This window comes from Petaurus breviceps, unplaced genomic scaffold (assembly GCF_028583685.1).
Source record: "Petaurus breviceps papuanus isolate PSGF00001 unplaced genomic scaffold, PetGlider_PUasm1.0 91133, whole genome shotgun sequence".
NCBI lineage: Eukaryota > Metazoa > Chordata > Mammalia > Diprotodontia > Petauridae > Petaurus > Petaurus breviceps.
In genome coordinates, this window is record NW_027187419.1 from 29,199,556 (window position 1) to 29,221,576 (window position 22,021).

At 37.1% G+C, this 22,021-nt stretch overlaps 1 protein-coding gene across 2 annotated transcripts in view; it reads left to right on the forward strand.

Annotated features, from left to right (window-relative positions):
- SESN3 (sestrin 3) overlaps positions 1 to 22,021 on the forward strand; it is a 90,281-nt gene that overhangs the window by 35,936 nt on the left and 32,324 nt on the right. For both annotated transcript variants that reach the window (XM_069079810.1, XM_069079809.1), the window contains exon 2: positions 13,601 to 13,666. In XM_069079810.1, the coding sequence (XP_068935911.1) occupies positions 13,601 to 13,666 (66 nt within the window). The remainder of the gene's footprint in view (positions 1 to 13,600; positions 13,667 to 22,021) is intronic.

The following is a 22,021-nucleotide window of genomic DNA, read 5'->3' on the forward strand; positions in this document are numbered from 1 at the left end:
ACATCAACAAGCCCATCCCACAGGTGGGATTAACAAACTCTGGGTTTTAACACAATCAATTTAAAAACCAAGCCAATACAGGGGAATCTTTAATTGCCATTACTATCACAGGCAGGCCCTCATCACCTCATGCCTGGATCATTGCAGTAGCCTCCTCGTGGGTCTACCTGCCTCAAGGCTCTCCCCACTCCAATCCATCTTCCATTTAGCCACTAAAGTGATTTTCCAAAAGTGCAGGTCCAGTCACATCACCCTACTACTCAGTAAGCTTCAGGGATCCCGTTCCCTCCAGGAACAAATACAAAGTCCTCTGTTTGGCATTCAGAGCCCTTCATAACCTAGCCTCTTCCTACTTTCCTATACTGTTCAATCCAGTGACACATTGATCTCCTGTTTGTTCCATGAACAAAACACTCGGTTTCAACACTGAGCATTTTCTCTGGCTGTCCTCCATGCCTGAAATGCCTTCCTTCTTTCATTCCAGTTACTGACTTCCTTTAAGTTGAGCTAAAACCCTACCTTCTACAGGCAGCCATACCCAGGTCCTCTAAATTCTAGTGTCTTCCCTCTGTTTATTATTTCCTGTTTATCCTGTATTTAGCTTGCTTTGTATATGTTTGTTTGCATGTTGTCTCCCTGTTATATTGTAAACTCCTCAAGGGCAGGGGTTGTCTTTTGCCCCTTCTTATATCCCCATTGCTTAGCATAGTGCCTGGCATATAGTAGGCACTTGATAAATGTTTATTGATTGATTCTTCAGAGGCAATCATATTCCACCTCTCACTGGCATGTGGCAAAATTGGTAAAATATTAATATTGAAAAGGTAGACCTTGGCTTTCATGGAAATCCTGAGCAATTCAGTGGTGGTGGAGAGAGCACCAGGTCTGGAGTGAGAGAGTCTTAGGTTCAAGTCCAACCTTAAAAACTTGCTAGCTGTATGAACATTGAGGCAAGACATTGAATCTCTGTTTGCCTCAGTTTCTTTATCTGTACAGTTAGGATCATAGCAGCACCTACCTTCCAGGGTTGTTGTGAGGATCAAAAGAGATAAGCACAGTGTAGGCACATAAGCAGGAACTATATAAATGTTAGTTGTTATTGTTATTACTGTTATTTTGAAAATTTACAATTTTCTGAAAACAATCCAGCCCATTCTCTTCTTTTTCAAACTGGGCACAGCTCGGCAAACTGTACTTGCTGTTCTAGGTAGATTTACTTTTGGATAAGCTCTGTATTGTACATATAAATACATGTTGGAATCTGGGCAATAGTTATCATCTGCTTTGTCTGTCCTGTGTTGGCGAACAGGCCAAAAGCCTTTGAATGATTACAGATCCCTTTCAGTAGGCTCTTCATTGCCTTGGAGCTTGATGCACTTAGCACAGTGTTGTCACTAACAGGAGAATCTTGTAGGGTGGTCTGGGGGAAACCCCTTCCCAATTCAGATGCATTACTGGATGCTCAGCCTTCACCATAGTGACTGATACTTGTATACATATTAGTTTTATTCCTTGACTGATATTTATTATCAGAGACTCGTGGAACAGAGTCTTCCAAAGAATCTTCCAAAGAATCCTGAATAATCTTAATATTTGGATGGCTCTTCTCTCTATTTATGGGACAAAAATGCTTGTAACTGTTCATCTCCTTTTCTGTAAATTTTTTTTTGTTGTTTAGTAGCTTATTGGTTATGGCCAAGTCTTCATAACTCTGGGGTTTTCTTGGCAAAGATACTAAAATAATTTGCCATTTCCTTCTTCAGCTCATTTTGCAGATGAGGAAACTGGGGCAGACAGGGTTAAGTGACTTATCCAGAATCATATAGCTAGTAAGTGTCTGAGGCCAGCTTTGAACTTGGGAAAATGAGTCTTCCTGACCCTAGGCCTGGTACTCTATCCACTGTGCCACCTATCTGCTCTAAGATTTTAACTGTAAGATTTTAAACTAATTAAATTAAATTTTAAGATTTTACAGATGAGTTTATATTCTTTTGGGTTGGCTTCATTAGCTCTCTCTCTATTTCTCAAGTAAGATGTTGATTTACTTATTGTGATAATTTGACTTCTGGATTAAGTTATTTTAGTTGGTGTCAGTGTCCTTTTTGTTGTCCATTTCCCACTTTTTATTTTCAATACCCTATTTAAATAAGTCCAGGTTAAATTGTTCTTAATGTTACATCACATTTTTCTCATTCTTATCTGTGTTTTCTAATAAAAATTTGTCTAGTTATTAGTCAGGCTGTATATGCACACAGATGACTAAGAGATAACCTATCAATAACAAGTATTTTCCTATCTACATCATCTTTTCTTAATATTAAGGTAAAATGTTGCAATCCATAAGTTTCAGACTTTATATAAATTTAATTTTACCCTTCACATGTCACAGTGATTTTGTTTTCAAAATTATATCATTAGTGCACATCACAGTTTTTCCATACCCTCTGATCCTATGTATTCTTTTTTTTCTTTTTGGAGGGAGGAAGGTAGGGCACTTGAGGTTAAGTGACTTGCCCAAGGTCACATGGCTAGTAAATGTTAAGTGTCTGAGGTCAGATTTTAACTCAGGTCTTCCTGATTCCAGGGTCGGTACTCTATTCACTGCGTCACCTAGTTGCCCCCATCCTATGTAATTCTTGACTGTATTTTTTTTTATATATACTCCATAGAAGAACTACATGGTGTGTTTGGAAGTCTTTGTGGTTCACATGTGACTATCCCCTTTTTCACCATCACTTCTTTTCTGTTCACGTTTGGTATTTTATGTCTCTGGAATATTTCTTCCTTCTCAATCTTGGTCTTTAGTTTCTTTGTGTTGCAGATCATTGAGTTCATCTTTTATGCTTCATGCCATTATTTGACTTCTGTTATGCAGTATCCTTCAGCTTTCTCATAGTTCTCATTGCTCTTTGGGTTACCTGCGATTCTTCTAAGATCACAATTCAGTGATTTACAGCAATATAGCATATCCAGGAGAATATTGGTGTGTAAAAAAAAAGACATTTTATGGATAGAAATATATGGAGTTAAATTATGCTTATGTACTTACACTGATTTTTTTTAAATGAACTTTTAAAAACATGGTATCTGGCTTTCCTATTTCTTTAGGTCCTCGGGGACATTTTTCTATTCATTAATAGAAGATCCATAATTGTATTTCCTGTTTAAATCATTTATACAAGATGCTATAGGAACTTAAGAGTACCATTCACTCATTTTTCCAATGGCTTTTTGTTGGTTTCTGTCAGTCTTTAAATGTTAACCTTTAAAATTCTTACATTTCCAGCTTTATCTAAGATATCGTCTACAATTTTCCCAGAGTGTGATTGATGCTATAAATACCTGTTTCTTTGCTTGTTTACATTCAGGTTAAAACATTTTCCCAGTTGACCTTTTATTTGTTGTCCCCTCTGCACACTTTATTTTTTAAAATTTACTTTTAACTTTCTTTTTAAATTTTGAATTCCATATTCTCTCCCTTCCTCCTATCCCTCCTACCCCACCCCCACTCCTTTTCCCTGCCCCCCACTGAGAAGGCAAACAATATTCTAGTTATACATGTGATATCATGCATAATATTTCCATATTAGCCATATTGCAAAAAAAAGCAAGATAATTATACTTCATTTTGTACTCAGAGTTTATCATTTCTCTCTCTGAAGGAGAGTAGCATTTTTTTTCATCATGAATCCTTTGGAATTGTCTTGGATCACTGTATTGATCAGAATACCCAAATCTTTCACAATTGATCATTACAACATTGTTGTTACTATGCACAATGTTCTTTTCACTTCGCTGTGCATAAGTTCATATAGGTCCATTTTTTCTCCCTGTTCCATTATACCCAACTGTTACTCTTGGTTATACTATACTAATGCACATCTGCCAGTGCCAGAGAGGTGCCTGAGGTACAGAGAGGTTAGATAGCTAGTATGTCTTGTCCATGAGCATCAAATATCTTTTAGCGTTTAGAATATATTCCAAGGTCTTCTCTCATTCATAGAAGCTGCCAGACCATGTAATATCTTGACTATACTTCCTTGGTATATGAACTGCTTTTTATGGGTGCTTATAGATTTTTTTTCTTTGATGGGAGAGCCCTTGATTTTGACTGACAGTCCTTTAGATTTTCTTTTTCTAATTCCTTTCAGGAAGTGATCAGTAGATTCCAGAATTTTTTTTTAATTATGGTTTTTAGAGAGTCTAATGATTCTTAAGTTAGCTCTCCTTAATCTGTTTTAGGTCTATTTTTAAAATATCAAATATCTTATATTTTCTTCTATTTATTGTCTTTTGATTTCATTCTAATATTTTTTGGCTCTCTCACAAAGTCATTGACTTGTCTTTGATCTATCCACTTTTCTTTTTTTTTAATGCTTTATTAACTTCTGATTTACATCATTCATTTCTGCAAGATTTTGAGTTACAAATTTTCTCTCTGTTTTTCCCCTACCCACTGCCCCCAAAATAGCAGTCCCAGAGGATATCCCCTCCTCCAATCTGCTCTCTCCCATATTTTCTCCCATACCCCTTTCGACTTTTCCAGTGAATCTCTATGCCCCAGTGCCTGTATTTTTACACTTCCCGATAACATGTAAAATAGTATTAATAATAGTATATATATATATATATGTATATATATATATTTAAACATTTGGTTTTAAAACTTTGAATTCCAGATTCATTCCCTTCCTCCCTTGTCACCCACCCTTACTGGGAAGATAAGCAGTTCAGTATAGATTGTATGTGTGTGGCCAATGCAAAACAATAACATGGTAGATATATTGTAAAAGACTTACTATATTTCCCTCCCTCATATCCCACCTCCCACTTGTTCCATTCTCTACTTTGATCCCATCCCTTTTCAAAAGTGGGTGCTTCCAACTTCCCTCCCCCCCCAGCCTGCTCACCCTTCCATCATCCCCGCCCTCATCCCCTTCCCCCCTACTCTCCTGTAGGGTGAGATACCCTATTTAGTGTGTATTTCATTCCCTCCCTGAGCCTAATTCAATGGGAATAAGGTTGACCCATTCCCTTTTGCCTTCCTATTCTTCCCCTCCATTGTGACCATTTTCCCTTGCCTCTTCTCTATGAGATAGTTTACCCCATTCTGTCTCTCCCCATCTCCTCTTATTATATTCCCCTCTCACCTCTTAATTTCACCTTTTAAGTATCATCCCTTCCTGTTAAATTGGTCCTGTGCCCTCTATCTATGTATACCTGTAAACATATGCCCATAAACCCTCATATATAGACATATATATATAATTCCCTTTAACTACTGAGAAAGGATTCATAAGTTACAATTATTGTTTTTCCATGTAGGAATGTTAATAGTTCAACTTTGATAAGTTCCTTATGATTTCTTTTCCCTGTTTACCTTCTCATACTTCTCTTGCTTCTTATATCTGAATGTCAAATTTTCTATTCAACTCTGGCTTTTTCAATAAGAATGCTTGAAAGTCCTTTATTCCACTGAATGACCATATTTTCCCTTGAAACATGATACTCAGTTTTGCTGGGTAGGTGACTCTTGGTTTTAATCCCAGCTCCTTTACCTCTGGAATATCATATTCCAAGCCCTTCAGTCCCTTAGTGTAGAAGCTGCCAGATCCTGTGTTATCCTGATTGTGTTTCCACAATATTCAAATTGTTTCTTCCTGGCTGCTTGTAATATTCTCTCCTTAATCTGGGAATTCTGGAACCTGGCTATAATATTCCTAGGAGTTTTCTTTTGGGGATCTTTTTCAGGAGATGATCGGTGGATTCTTTCAAGCTCAACATCAGGGCAGTTTTCTTTGAGAACTTCCTGGAGGATGATTTCTAGGTTCTTACTTTGGTCATAGCTTTCAGGTAGTCCAATAATTTTTAAATTATCTCTCCTGGATCTATTTTCCAGGTCAGTGGTTTTTCCCATGAGATATTTCACATTGCCTTCTATTCTTTCATTTGTTTGGATCTGTTTAACAGCATCTTGATTTCTCATAAAGTCATTAGCTTCCATTTGCTCCAATCTAATTCTGAAGCAATGATTCTCCTCATTGAGCTTTTGAGATTCTTTTTCCATCTGGCAAATTTGGCTTTTTAAGGCATTCTTCTCCTCATTGCCTTTTTGAGCCTCTTTTGCCATTTGAGTTAGTATATTTTTAAGCTATGATTTTCCTCAGTCATGCTGTTGACTCTCATTTCATAATTTTCTTGCATTGTTCTCATTTCTCTTCCCAATTTTTCCTCCACTTCTCTTATCTGCTTCTTAAGGTCCTCTATGGCCTGTAAGCAGCTTGTATTTTCCTTTGAAGCTTTTGGTGCAGGAGTTCTGACTTCACTGTTTTCCTCCTGTTCCATGCTTTTGCTCCTTTTTGTCCCCAAAATAGTAATCTAATGTTGGAATCTTCTGTCTGCTTTTTTTTTCCTTTGCCTGGTCATATCGCTCCTCAGTCACTTGACCCCTGGGCTTTTTGCCACAGTAGGACTCTGCCACCAGACAGGGGAGCTTTCATCCCAAACGCTGGGGTTTTCTCAGCTGCCAGAGGTATTAGATGGGTGCCCTCTCTGAGGTCTCCACACGCTCTGGCAAGCTGGACACACACCCCAGGACCTCCACCCTAGACTGCAATCCAGATCCAAGCAGGTTAAAGCAAGAGCAATTACACCTCAGACTGTTGCTTGGACCCCCTACACTCTACAGGCCAGGAGCTGAAGCTGCAATGGGGTGCTGGCTGGCTGTGCCAGGGTCTCAGGGGCTTCTTGCCCCGGGGGCAAAAGCCATGCACTCCCACTTACTGGGTCCCAAAGTCCAGACTTCACTGACCTCTCACTTTGTCCTTCACATCTATGTGTTGGTGAATCTGGAAACAGCCACAGCTGCTGCTGATCAGGAGTCCCTCTGGCCAATGGCTGGTCAGGCCCGCCCTGGGGCTAAAGCCTAGGCTTGGGGCTGGGCTTAGCTCCCAGAGCACTGCGCTGGCCTATTCCTGCCAGCCTGCCAGGCTGGGCTATTCCTGCCAGCCTGCCGGGCTGTCCTCAGCGGAAGGTTAGCTTCTCTGTGTCATTTTGTGGGTTCTGCAGCTCCAAAGTTTGTTTAGAGTCCCCTTTTTACATGGATTGGGGGAGGTGGAAGTGGGAGCCGCAAGGAGGTCCTGCTTCTATTCTGCCATCTTGACTCTGCCCGATCTATCTACTTTTCAAGGAACTCATTTTCTTGCAGAAGGTATTCCACTATCTCCTGTAAACTACTTACTCTCCTTCCAGTTCTTTCTTCAAAGAGGAAATTTAATTTCATTTGCTATCTCTTCATTTCTTCTAGGAATTTATGTAGTCCTTGTGGGAAATGCATTTTTAAAAATACTCTCTGCTTACAGTTGTCATGGAGTTAGGTTTGTAATAACTTTTGTACTGGTATTTTCTTTGATTAACTCAGTACTTCTTTATTTTGTGCCTCCTCTTGTACTTTTGTGTGCACCTCTACCTCCTCAAATTAGGTCCTCTTGGATCTTTGAGGTTCAGAATACTGGATATCTAGCTCAGGAACTTTTGTGGTTTCTCAGGACAGGACAGAGTGATAGGAACCTCTGATCCCTTGGGTCTGGGCTATCTTGTTCTGAGCTGTGCTTCAGTATTGGTCTGTCCCGTACCATGTTGCTACCATTTCCTGCCCCTCCCAAGGCCTCTATCCTAAAGCTGTCAAACTACCAGTTCTTACTGTTTCCAGATTCAGAGGTAGAAGTGACAGAATTTGGCAACCCCGTGAATAAAAGGAAAGAAGGAAGAGTAGAAGATGGCTCCCAAGGTTCTGAGTACAGTTGGGAAGGTTGTGGTACCTTCCACAGAGATTAAGGACATGAGCAGGAAGGGTGGTTTTGGGGAAAAGATGATGAATTCCGTCTTGGACATGTTGACTTTGAGAGCCAGCATGTCCAAGTGGGTGTATCCTGTAGGGAGATGACAGTGGAGGGCAGTGTGGTATAATGGAAAGATTTTGCTGAATTTGGAGTCGAAAGACTTGTCCTCAAATCCTAGCAGTACCATCCACTAACTTTATGACTGTCACTTAACATCAGTTTTCTTTTAAATGAGAGTACTGGCACAGATGGTTTCTGAAATTCCTGGGAGCCCTAAATCAATGATCCTATAAACTTCAGGTATTAGGGATTCATACAGAGATTTGGGTGTTATCTGTATAGAAATGATTAAACTTGTGAGGGCTAATGAGATTATCTCAAGGGTATTTTGAGGGAAGAGATCCTAGGACTGAGCCAGAGTGTTATAATGGTTCCTACAAAATATTAGAAGAATCAGAGTAAGGTGCCACATGTGTAGGGCAGGTTCTCCTTGAGAAGATTTATGAAGACACAGATAAGAGTCTCAGAGGAGAAGGCACAGAGATATATGAGCTTCCTCAGCAGAGGAAGTACCAATGAGATCACCATGTCCATTATCTCAAGAGGTCAGTGGAATGGATAATCCAAAATACTTTTAAAAATCATACATATTGGCTTGGTTATGATGTACAGTATATTTATCATCCTGATTTTGTTTTATTTACATAGATTAAAAATTGTTAATTTTTTCCCCAACCACACATTTACTATAATGATAGGAGGCAATTGAATGAAAGTATGTTAGGGAGAAAGGGAGGACTAAAATGATATTAAATTCCCTCAGGATTATCTCCATGTAGATATATGAGTTTATTTTATGAATACAGAGGTGAACTACTGACCTGTGGGAGAATTGTGGTTTTTTAGTTATAGAGAAAAACAAAAATTCTGTTACTAAACAATTTATTTTGATATGATAAACTAATTTCTTTACAAGTAACTAAAACAGTCCGACATAACTAAAGGAATAGAAAAGTGTGTAGATAGGGAATGTTTCTTTAAAACAAAGTAAAAAAAAATCATGTTTTTAATACTATTACTGTTGCATCACTTTAAAAGTAGTGGAACTTTGTGAACATTGCAAGAAGCTTTGTTTCAGTATAAACTAACACCAGCCAGTATACTAGTGTTTATTAAGTGCCTAGTATGTGCTAAGCACTGTAGTAAGTGCTAGGGATGCCAAGAATGGCAGAAGACAGTCCCTGTTCTCAAGGAGTTCACATTGTAATGGCAAAGATTTGCAAATATTTATGTACAAACAAAATATACAGCATAAATTTGAGATAATGAACAGAGGGAAGGCACTAGCATTAAGAGGTATTAAGAAGGACTTCTTGAGGAAGGTAGAGCTTTAGCTGAGACTTGAAGGAAGCCAGAGAAGCCAGGAGACAGAGAAGAGGGAGAGAATTCCAGGAATGGGAGACAGGCAGTCAAAGTGCCCAGAGTGGAGAGCTGGAGTGTCTTGTTAAGAAACAGCACTGGATCAGAGAGTACATGGGGAGGGGGAAGTGAGGGTATAAGAAGACTGCAAAGATAGGAAGAAGCCAGGGTATGAAGTATGTTCTAGATTGAGGTTTGGACTTGAGCCCAGTTCTTCTTGGGTTCTTCCACACTAAGCTGCCTCTTATTAAATGGATAAGCTCCCTAATTGTAAAAAGTCACATAGTAAAAATAATAGAGGAGAGAAAAATGAGGCACCAACCTTCTTTGAAACAATTCTAATGAAGGTGAGTTTCAAGCATTGCCTACCTCCCACCATTCCATTTTCCCCTCCATTGTAAAAGCTCTTAGTTGTGTGCTTCCTTGATGTGAGAAAATTTTCTCTATTCCACCTCTCCCCCATTCTCCCAGTGCATCCCTCTTTCTCACCCTTCATTTTTTTGGAAATCATTCCAACATAATCAACACACACACCATTGCCCTCTTTCTTTTTAAACTCTTTTTCACTGCCCTAATAATGGTAAAATCCTTAAAAGTAACATGTATCATCTTCCCAAATAGGAATGTAAATAGTTTGATTTTATTGAGTCCCTTGTGCTACTCTTTAATGTTTACCTGTTTATGCTTCTCTTGAGTCTTGTGTTTGAATGTCAAATTTTCTCTTCAGCTCTGATCTTTTCATTACGAATGCTTAAAGTCCTCTATTTTATTAAATTCCATTTTTACCCCTGAAGGATTATACTCAGTTTTGCTGGATAGGTGATTCTTGGTTGTAATCTTAGCTCCTTTGTGCTCTGGAATATCATATTCCAAACCCTCTGCTTCTTTAATGTGAAAGCTACTAAGTCTTGTGTGATCCTGACTCTGGCTCCATTATATTTGAATTGTTTCTTTTTGGCTGCTTGATTTATTTTCTGTTCAGTTCTGGAATTTGTTTATAAAATTCCTGAGAGTTTACATTTGGAGGTAATCAGTGGATTCTTTCTATTTCTATTTTACCATCTAGGTAAATCAGGAAGTGATCAGTGGATTCTTTCCATTTCTATTTTACCATCTAGATCTAAGATATTGAGTCAGTTTTTTCTGATAATTCCTTGAAATGTAATGTCTAAACTCTTTTTTCGATCATGACTTTCATTTAGTCCAGTAATTCTTAAATTCTCTCTCCTCGATCAGTTTTCCAGATCAGTTGTTTTTCTCATGACATATTTCACATTTTCTTCAATTTTCATTCTTTTGACTCTGCCCTGGAACTGTGACCCAGAATGGCCCTGGGCAGAGCTCCTGAAGCTGCTGCAGCAGCTGCTGTTGCTGGCCCCCTCCCCCCCCATGTGCACTCTGGACAGGCTTCCCACCCTGATGTCAAAGATGTCTCCGATGCTGACCTCCTAAGTTTTCTTAGGCCAAAAATATGTCTCTCCCTGACCTTTTATTGCATCTGCCACAACAGAATTTTAATTGAAGTTTTATGTTAAAATTGTTTGGAGGGGAATGTTGAGGGTTCAGCTGAATTCTCTGCTGCCTCTAATCTGCCATATTCATTACTAATATATACTATTAAGAACCTTTCCAATAATTCCAGTGCAGTAAGAAGAAATGCAAGTTATCAGCCAAGTGAAATAAATTCTAAATAACTTATAATGAAGGAAATGCACATTAAAACAAAACTGAGACAGTAAAATGTAAGAAGATTGAAAAGGTAGGAAGGGGCCAGGTTATGGAGAGTATGCTAACCTACACTATTGACCAGTGTTATGGTCAGGAAGTGGACAATACAGTGTTCCTGTTGTTTAAAGTCAGACTGTTAACTGAGAGTTCTTTTTGATTGTCTGTGTTTTCTGTTTGGCATAATTTACAAGTTTGTGGTTCAAAGAGTGTTGATATCTTAGAGACTAAGCAAATCTTCTTAATGGAGGAATTAGTTATGAATTGTGTCATAAAATGTGCTGTAAAATATTTCTGTTTTGGCAGTATTCTCTATATATTGAACAGATTGTTTAAGAAAAACTCTGTAAAAGTATCCCTTGTATAAAACTATAAATAAAAGTGAAATTCCACTTTTATATTTTCATTTGCTAATTAGAGAGCTATGTATGAGTAAACAGTTAACTCTTAGAGAATAGCATTTTGCATATTTTCGGTTTTGCTTTTTAGCTGAAAATAAACCAAAGAAAGAATGAGAGAAAATGGAATTTAAGAACTTAATAATCAAGTACTTAATAGCCTACAAAATAGCAGGACATTTTCACTGGGAGTACCTTTTGAGAGACTAATGACTTTATTCTCATTTTTTATTTAAAGCTCATAATTTGAGGAATTGCTAGCCTTAATCCTCTGATGGAAATGACCAGTAAATTGATTAACCTTAACAATTTTCCAAATGTAGTTCATTTTGGTATTTTTACAATTTGGTTTATGTTCAATTTAACAAGCATTTATTAAGCTTTTACTATGTTTTAAGCACTGTGATAGATGCTTTCGGTTATAAGCCAAAAGATGAAACCTAAACATTTTTCACTCTTAGAGAGATTATATTCTACTGGGGTAAATAATGTATACAAAGAAAATTAAATTTAAAAAGAAGGTATTGAGGGGTGAACACTGATCTAATAGGGGCACTTTTAAACCTATAGAATGGATTTCTAGAATGCAAAATGCAAAGTTAAGTTAAACTGGTATAAGGACATAATAGGGAAGGATTTGCTGTGAGTAGGTATGAGGAGTGGAGGGAGTGATAGCCTGATAAAGGACCTCTGGTTTGGGCCATCTACTATTCAGAATCACAGGGATTCTATGAGTGGAGCTAGAGTCAGTCAACATGCATTTATTAATTGCTTAAGTGTCAGACATTGTGCCAGGTGCTGGGAATATAAAGAAAGGCAAAAATGTTTTTCCTGCACTCAAGGAATTTACCTTTGTTGAGGGAGACATGTAAATAACCAGGCATGTATAATATATATTCAGAGGCTATAGTGGTTAGGGGTCTGCGGGGGTCCAGGAAAACCTGCCTACAGCACTTGTGATTTGCACTGAGTCTTGAAAGAAGCCAGACAAGCTCAGGTGGAGGAGAGTAGAGTAGAATATTCTATTCCTGGGGGACAGGCAGAACAAATGCAGGGAATCTGGAGATTCTGTGCACAGCGTGAGCAGTGTAGAGTGTGTAGAAGGGAGTGAAAATGTTAAGAAGGCTAGAAAGGTCGGAAGGGACCAGGTTGTCAAGGATTGCCAAATAGAAGGCTTCATATTTGAACCTGGAGGGAATAGGGGAGCCACTCAAGTGTGTTGAGTAAGAGAATGGGGGAAAGCAGATGTTGTATAACATGAGCCAGCCTACACTTAAGGAAAATCATCTTGACAGCTGAAGGAAGGGTGAATTGGAATGAACATCAGTTAGAAAAATCTACTGCAGTGGTCCAGAGTCTGTACTAGGCCATGCAAGTAGAGAGGAGAAATGGGAGATATGAAAGTAGAAAAGACAACAGATGAGATCTAGATCTGGAGGGGTAGAGGGTGTCATTTAGATTTCAAAAGACACGGAAATCATAGCTGGTAATGCATCTTTTCCATTGTCCTTTTTGTAACTTGAAATTTAGCTTTTCTGTGATTGTGATGGTCTATAATTTGTAGTAGTTATAGCATCACTGGGAGAACATCTGTGTTCATAAGATGGACCTTTGTGGGAGGAAACAGCTTCATATCATCCAAAAGTACACCATAGTTTCTCAGGGATGACATACCTAACTCTTGTCCTGTTTGATTGTGAACTTCACTCGCTGTCTGTCCATCTATGGTATTTGTAGGAATATATGCTCGTATACTTAACTATCTTGCTACATGTGACAGTCTGGGTAATATCCATTCCTCATCCATTATGCTTTTTCCTACTAGGCTCTGTACAGTAGGTTTCAGGGCTGGATGCAATCAACATAATATCCATAAACAGTAGCACCTGGAGACCATCACCATTAATTAGGGAAAATCTCCTTTCCATTTGAATTTTTCGCCAGGATATCCTCTGGCACACTGGCAAACACCTCCGACAAACACTTTATGTGCTATTGGTAGTCAGAGGATGAGTGAATAAACTTACCTCTCAGGTTTCATTTGTCAAGGAATTTATATTGTCTTAGTATGTATGTAGGAGATAACCTGTTAGAGTATTGCAGGCTGCACTTCTATAGATGCGTATGTTAAAACTTTCTGCAATGACTGTATAAGACAAATAAAACTTTTTCTAGGAAGACACCGGTAATAGTTTGTAACTTTTTTTTTTTAAACAGGAAAAAAGAATCAGAGTATCTCAGCCTTCAACAAGAGGACCAAGTGCCTTTATACCAGAGAAGGAGGTAAGTTAACCTGTCTTGTGAAATTACAGTGAGAAATTAGGAACATTACTGCCTTGACCAAAGACCAAATTCTCTCTTTGAAATGTTGAAGTACGAGTATTTTACAGTTTGAGATACATTTGTAAGTAGGAAACCTGACTTAAACTGCATAATCCTAACAGTCTGACTCTTGGGATTGTAAAATTTCTGTAATTTGAATAACCTTGGTTATTAGAATATTGTACAATTAGGTTTGAAAATATGAAAATGTGGGATGGCTAAGTGGCACAGTAAATAGAGCACCAGCCCTGAAGTCAGGAGGACCTAAGTTCAAATCCGGACCTCAGACACTTAACACAAAAACTAGCCGTGTGACCTTGGGCAGGTTACTTAAATGTGGATAATTGCCTTACCTTCCCCCCTCCAAAAAGCAGGGAAAAACAAAACAAAATGTGTTATATCACTTGTAGCAGCCAGAGGGTGCAGTTAATAGAGCACAGGAATGAAGACCTGAGTTCAGATCCAGCTTTAGACACTTACTAGCTATGTGATCCTGGGCAAATCACTTAGGGTTTGTCTGCTTCTATTTCCTCATCTGTAAAATGAGTATAATAAAGCACCTACTTCCCAAGTTGAGGATTTAAAAAATAACATTTGTAAGGCACTCTGTATCCTTTTATGTACTTTAAAATTGCTAGTTATTATTGTAATTATTTTTATTGTTATTATTATGTCAGCTATTTAATAGGTATTTTTTTCTGAAAAGGACACCTCTGAAGTATTAAAATGCATTGATAAGTTGATAGTTTTGCTTTCTTTTTAACTGGCCAGTTTCCTAGTATTTATAAGATCATCTGAATTTGAAGAAGAGATATTTTCTAAATGGAGCAGTCACTTATTCACTTCCTTATCAAGCTTTTGAAAGAGCATGAAATAAGGAGGGAATGTTACCTCACCAGTTGTTATGTCTCATCAACTGATTGGTTCTTAGCCTTCACTTGGATGGCATATCACAGAATCCTTTATTTGCTATCTTTCTGGATCTAGAAAATTAGACTGAGCAGTGGTATGAAATGTTTACTCTGCAATTACCTTTTCTCCTTTTAATCTATTTAAATCCTGCTTATCCCTAAGATTAATATATCAGAGAAATAAACTGAATTCTTTCATCTGAAAATGTGGATAATAATAATACCTGTAATATCTATCTCACTAGGTTGTTGAGAGACTCAAATAAGATAATATATGTAAAGTACTTTGGAAGCTTTAAAGTACTATATTAAGCTTCACTAATTATTACTATGATTGATTGTGAAGAGTGAAGTAATTAATTTCAGGGGACAATTGTGTCACCAATTTCTTCCTATGTTACATTCAGAGATTTTACATACATACTTCTACTCTCTTTTAAAAAATTATATGTTTACATATATATTTATATGTATGTATCTAAATTAAAGTAGCTATTACACACACACACACACACACACACACACACACACGCACTCAGTTGAGAACCCTTGATCTAAAGGCTGTGGCTATGGGTATCCTTTTTTTCAGTAACAAAAATGTTGCCATAAGAGAGGGCTAAGCTTAGAAAACCCTAGAAATACTTCATGAAATAATGGAGAGCAAAATGAGCAGAATCAGGAGAGCATTGTATAAGTAACAGCAATATTGTTTGAAGAACATCTTTGAGTGAATATTTTGACTGTTTATAAATACCCAAATTAACTACAAAGGACATATGAAGAAAGATGCTGTCTGCATCCAGAGAAAGAACTGATGAATAGAAATATGTCTAGAATAATTTTGCATGTATATCTATGTGTGTATTTGTGTATATACACAATTTTTTGTGTGTAATGGTGACATCTCTAGGAAAGGGGGGATGGATGAAAGAAAAACATTTTACATGATCATTTTGTTGTATATTTGAAAGCAGTAGCAAATTGTGCATAGTAGACTTACAGTTTCATGTGCAATCATCTTTTATTGTTATGTTATCTTATGGAATTGCTTGCTTTATTCTATAAATTAAAAATAAAATTTAATAATGAAAAAATAGTTCAAGATTTATTTGGTTAAAAATATAAAAAAAATGTATTTACTTGTAATTGGAAAAAAATAAAATATCATTTTAAAAAAAGAGGGCTACCTTAACAAGAGGAGGATCAGATCACGTTAGGAAGGAGGCCCATGTTGGAAATGCAAGATGGGTTGCTGGGCTTAAAGAAAAGAACCATGGAAGTCAACTTTTATAAATCCTATGTCCTGAAGCCTGATGCCAATTTAGGGCATTGATGGAAAGAGTAAGGGCAGAACTAGGTATAAAAATCCAGTTTATTGTATTTCTTTCAAACAGGAATAGAAAATACTATTTGATGCCAAAGAAAGACTTCCAATGGGTTATTAATTTTAAGATTTCTGATAGGAAGCCACATCAGAGACTATCTCTATCTCTATAACCAGGAATCTAGGATTATGTATTCTGTGGAAAGGCAGGACTGAGAGTTCCTAGGTTCCAGTTTCCTTAGCTGAATATTAAGGAGACAGATTCTAGAAGTCCAGGAGACCCTTTCAAGTCAAAATCTAAAAGGAAAGCTAGGTGACTGTTAAGAGTCAAGCCTAATCAATCAGTTTTTAGAAAGGAGAGACAAAGGAGGTAGAAGAATAGGGCCTAATAGCTAGTAGTTGTTGAAGTCTTTGCCTTGAAAGCAGTCCTGGTGGGTTCTTCAGTGCTAGAAGGGCTTCCAGTGTAGGCTAGCAGCCAAGTGTCTACTTACTAAGGACCAGACTCACTAAGTGTGGAGAGGTACATCACCAATTAGCCAGTGATGATATGGTGATAAATTCATTGTCAATAGTAATCCATGAAACAAAGAAAAGTACTGAATTTCAGTCCTTGGTCTTCTGAAACTTATGTTTCTGCAGTGGCAGTGGCAGCAAGAAAAAGGGGAAATAAGGTCTGTCAGATCACAGTTTAATCACCCAAGTGGAAGACATATTCCATAAGGAATCTTCTAAGGCACGCATTTTATTCTGCCAAATTGAACAGCTTTTTAGGGAGAATGGGATCCTCTATTCCCTGGACCTTGTAGTAAATTGTGTGACAAGATGTGGTCTAATGTAGAATATTTATATGAAGCATCAAGGAGATGATGCCATGACAGGCAAAAGTGAATTGGATTTCAGTGAGGGAGGGCTGTGCAAAGTCACCAGCCTCACTTTCTCCTCCGGAGCCATCTGGATCCAGTGGCAAGATATAAATCAGGATGACTGAAGAGGGCTCCAGATACAGTGAGAGACCTTGGCCTTTTTGAGTTAAGGTCTTTAATAGGTCTCAGTTTGACCGAGGAAGCACCCATTCAGTATAAATTTTAATATCTGAACTTTATTTTTTCCTTTGGTTTCTTCTCTTAAACACCAGCCTTAAACCCACTCTGATTCTAGACCAAGCCCTACTTAGTCACTTTTTGGTCCCTGATTGGCTCAGAATGAATGCAAATAACTGGTTGTTTCTTTTTTGGCCAGAAACCCTGAGGTTCTTCCTCTCCCAGATCAATTTTTTTTTTAAAGAGGTCATTCTTTGCCTCATTTTCTAAAGCCTTAGTCACTAAATGGGTGTTGCCCCACAGAAGCGCAACCAAAATGATAAAGGGCCTCAGTGGGATTCACATGTCATGTGGGCATCTTTTGTAGGAACTGGGAATAGCCTGGAGAAGATGAGATTAAAGGTATATATGATAGCTATGTTAAAATATTTGAAGGGCTGTCAAATGGAAGGAGAGATTAATCTTGTTCTGTTTGTCCTCAGAGAACTATTCAGTGGAAGATGCAAAGAGGCTAATTTGATTTGACTTTACTCAAAAGCAAAACAGAAAAAACCACCACTTCCTAACATAAAGCTAGGCAGAAGTGAACTAGGTTTCCTTGGGAGGTGTTGGGTTCCTCCTATCCAAGAAGAAACTAGATATAACCACTTGTCAAAAATGTTAGAGTAAAAATTCCTTACTAATATGGATTGGGATAACCTTCCAACTCTCAAATCTGTGATCTTAGGGTTTTTAAAAATAAAATTATGTTTGATCTCTTCTCTAGTTATGTTACTGGGACCAGAAGTAAATGTGTCCAAACCACATGGAGACTTGCTAATTTAAATTTTATGTCTTTTTTTTCAGTATCTCACAAATAAGGTTTCTTAAAGTTTAAATGAATAAATTTTGATTAGTCAGCATTTGAATTTCCATTGCATATGGAGCAAAATTTTAATTATTATAAAATACTTTTGTCTTTTGTTGCCCAAACCAAAGATTTTTAATTTAGATTTTTGTGGCATATAAACAAGATTCTCCTAAGTATCTATTTTTCCCTGATTCTAATATACTTTTTGGAAGACTAACTCTTACTGTCTCATTGTGATAAATCCCTTTATATACTTATTTATCTGGCATCATTCGAAAATAGAGCGTTCTGCTAAAGCTTATTTTCCTGATTCATGGGTTCTTCTTTAGGCAACAAAAAAAAATAAATTTTTAGTAATTTTTAGGGAAATAGGTTGCTTGGTTTCTTGATATTTTAAATAGAACACACTAAACTGAATATAAATTTTTATTAAGATTCATTTTACTTTGCTGTAAGAGTGTTGTGATTGGATGCTATTAATGATGTATGTGAATTTTTCAACTCTTCTGCTAAATCATTCCTGTTTACCACTTTTTAGAAAATTCTTATGGCTTAGTTTTTCTGATTCTTATTTCACACTCCAACTTTGAGTAATCATTTCTTATATCCATGGGTCTGCTTCTACAATCTACACATCACTCCCACCCTCAACTTTTTAAATAGATACTCATACTTTATATTTTGTTGTTTCTTATCTCTTACCTTCTGGGAAGCAGTATAAACATATTAAAACTTAATTAGGCAAATAAAGCCTGAAGGACGCATAGTATCTGGATTGGAAAGAACATCAGAGGTAATCTATTCCAATCCTTAACTGAATAAAATTCTCTCCAAAAGCATCTTTGACCTATATTCATCAATTTTCTGCTGAAAATCTCTAATGAGGGAAAATCTTCTACTCTCAAGTTAGCCCACTCCACTTTTGCATAGCTCTAATTGTTAGGAAATTTCCCTGAATTCCTAACTAATTAGCCTTTCTGTAGCTTCTTCTTATTCCCACTAGTTCTGTCCTCCTGGAGTAAAGGAAAATAAGTCTAATGTCTGTAATATGTGACAGTGTGATATTTGAAACTGACCACCCCAAATTTTCTCTTCTTTAGGATAAAAGTCTCTAATGCTTTTAACTTATCCTTATATGATATGACCCAAAGGTAGAGAAGTTCTAGTCACCTTCCTCTTGAAAGTTAGTTTATTGATGTCCTTTTTCAACAGTGGCATCTAGGATTGAACATGATTTTCCATAATCTTGGACACAATGTTTCTCTTAATACAATCTGTGATTACATTAGCTTTATTTTGACAGTCATATTTATTCACTGAGCTTTTTCAAAGGAATTTACCTAGATATAATACCCCCACTCCATATTCCTGAAGTTGATTTTTTTTTATTTTAAACCAAGTATAAGATTTTACATTTGAATCTGTTAAATTTATCTCATTACTTTCTTCCAACATTCTAGTTTTTCAGTATTTCTTTGGATTCTGACTTTGTCATCCAGTGCTTTAGCTGTTCCTCTTAGATCTGTCAAATGGCATCATTTGCACATTTGATAAATACACCATCTATACCTTTGTCAAAATTATCCATAGAAGTGGCAAATGATACAGGGCCATGCATAGATTCTGGGAGTTCTCTATTGGAGAGCTTTCCCAAGGTAACATCGGACCAATATTGATGACTCTTTGGGTCTAGCTAACCAATTCTGAATCCACCAGTGAAATCACTAGTCTGTTCTGAGGAAATGAAATTATTCTGCCATTGTTGAGGGAAGGAATGGAAAGGAGGGCGATGGAGTGTAATTGAAACCATGTTGGCTATTTATGATCACTACTTCAGTTTTCCAGACACTCACAAAATATCCCTCTTATAATGTGCTCTGGAATTTCCCAGCAATCTAAGATAAATGCTTTGGCTTATAAATGGGTGTATACACACACACACACACACACACACCCTCTATGATTGTATATAGATATAAATCCATTTTAATTTTCACCTAATTTAATCCTCGCAGCAATTTTATGAATTGAGGATACTACTAACTGAACTATACTGTTTTTATTTTTTTTATATTAGAGGAAAGTAAGGCTCAGAGAATTTAAGTGACTTGGCCAAGTAAGTACAGGTAGTAACAGTCAAGACTTAAACACTGTTCTTTTGATTCGCAGTTTAGTGCTTTCTACTATATTATGTTGCCAACCCTAAGAGAACCTTACCAATCACTATGAGGTTGTTTGTATGTGCTATATCCATAATGCCCCTCCCTTGGAATATATTTTATGCTGAAAGCTATGGGAAGGTATGTGTGGGGATGGGAGGTAAAGCATGAAGTAGTTCAGTAGCTTTTTGTTCCAAAAGAGCCACCTGTGGTTGGCATAATTGTTTTCCATGCTACCATTGATCTCTTATTGCTCTTTTTATTCACCTAGGAGAAAATGGCCAAATTGACCAATGCTTGTTAATTTTTAAAATTGAAGATTCTTGTTTACATTATTTCAATTTACATTTCCTCACAATTCATACCTTTTTTGCATAATTTCACAAATTTATCATTTCTGTAAATTTGCATTATAAACCCTGTAATTTGTGTTCATTGATCAAAATCAACTCAAGTGCTACCTTAGATGAAATCTTTCCTCACCCCCACCTTCCCATTAACTAATATTTAGGAATTTTTCTGCATATATTTGTGTATTTATATATGTACATGTTTCCTTTGATAGAATGTAAGCACCCTGAGGATAAGAACTATTTCACTTTTGTCTTTTTATCATGAGCACAAGTGCCTGATGAGTATTAGGAACTTAATAAATGCTTGTTAGGACAGCTAGGTGGCACAGTGGATAGAGTGTCAGGCCTGGAGTCAGGAGGACCTGAGTTCAAATTTGACCTCTGACACTTACAACCTGTATGACCTGGGCAAGTCATTTAACCCTGTTTGCCCCAGGTCCTTATCTGCAAAATGAGATGCATAAGGAAATGGCAAATCTCTCCAGTTTCTTTGCCAAAAAAATCCCAAATGGAGTCATGGAGAGTCAGACACAACTGAAATGACTGAACAACAGCAAATACCTATTGTTTGGTAAACTGTATAAAAAAGGTAGGGATTTCTTTATAAGCCACTTATCAAAGGTACTTATAATAACTCACATTTTATGTAGATTTCTTCCACTAAATTGTCAATCCGATGTGAAACCTGGATTTTTGAAGGTCCATGCCAGTAGCATATAACGCTGGCCTGTTTTAGGCAGGTTAGAAAGGTTTCGTGTGTATATCCAGTATCAGTCTGTATGCTTGCCATCATCTGAGAACAACCTAGCTACCTTTGGAGAGCTTCGATCTCAGATTGCCTGGACAGGGATGTCGTTTGTTCACGACAGCATTTTTCAAAGGCTGTGTATTACATTTTAGAATGATCATCCCCATTCTGAATGAGATTCTTTAAGTGTGGAAGTTTGTATAGCTTTGTGGTTTATAAAGTGCTTTGTTCATGACAGTTTTGAGGAAGATAGTACAAATATTATAATGCCCATTTTATTGATGAGGATGCAAGTTAAAGTGGAGTTGTGACATGCCAAGGGTCACATGACTAATAAGAGGCAGAGCTAGATTTTAAAGTGAATATTCTGAATTTAAGCACAATTGCTTGATCTAGTGTTTCTCATTGGTTTTTAGAGCCTTCCTCTATAGTAATTCTATAGCCAGGAGTCCCCCAAAGCCCCATGAAATTATTATCTTTTCCTTAGGAAGTTTCTTTTGATCACCAGGTCTGAAAGAAGTCTATAATGACTGCTTAGATTCAGTGGTTGCAATCATTATTACCCTTAAAATATGTGTCATTTTCCCTCAGTAAACACCCTCCTACTCTTTGTAGCATTTTTCTTAGTCGCTAAAAATAGATGCATTTTTAGGTTTACTCATTATTGCCTTCGGTAAAAGGGGGAGGGGGTCGGACTGAAGATGCAGTGACGTAAGACATTGTGACTATTTGATTTCATAGGTTGCTGAGATGGACTTGTAAATTCATATGACCAAATGCTGTGGTTAGGCACAAATTCCATCAGCTAGGCAAGTAAGCTCTTGAAATCTTTTGCTGGGCCTGACCAAGCAGATGGAATTGTTTTTTTCTCCAATTTTGCAGTTAAACAGCAAATGTCAATTATCAAACAAACATTGTCTTTGTAATACAT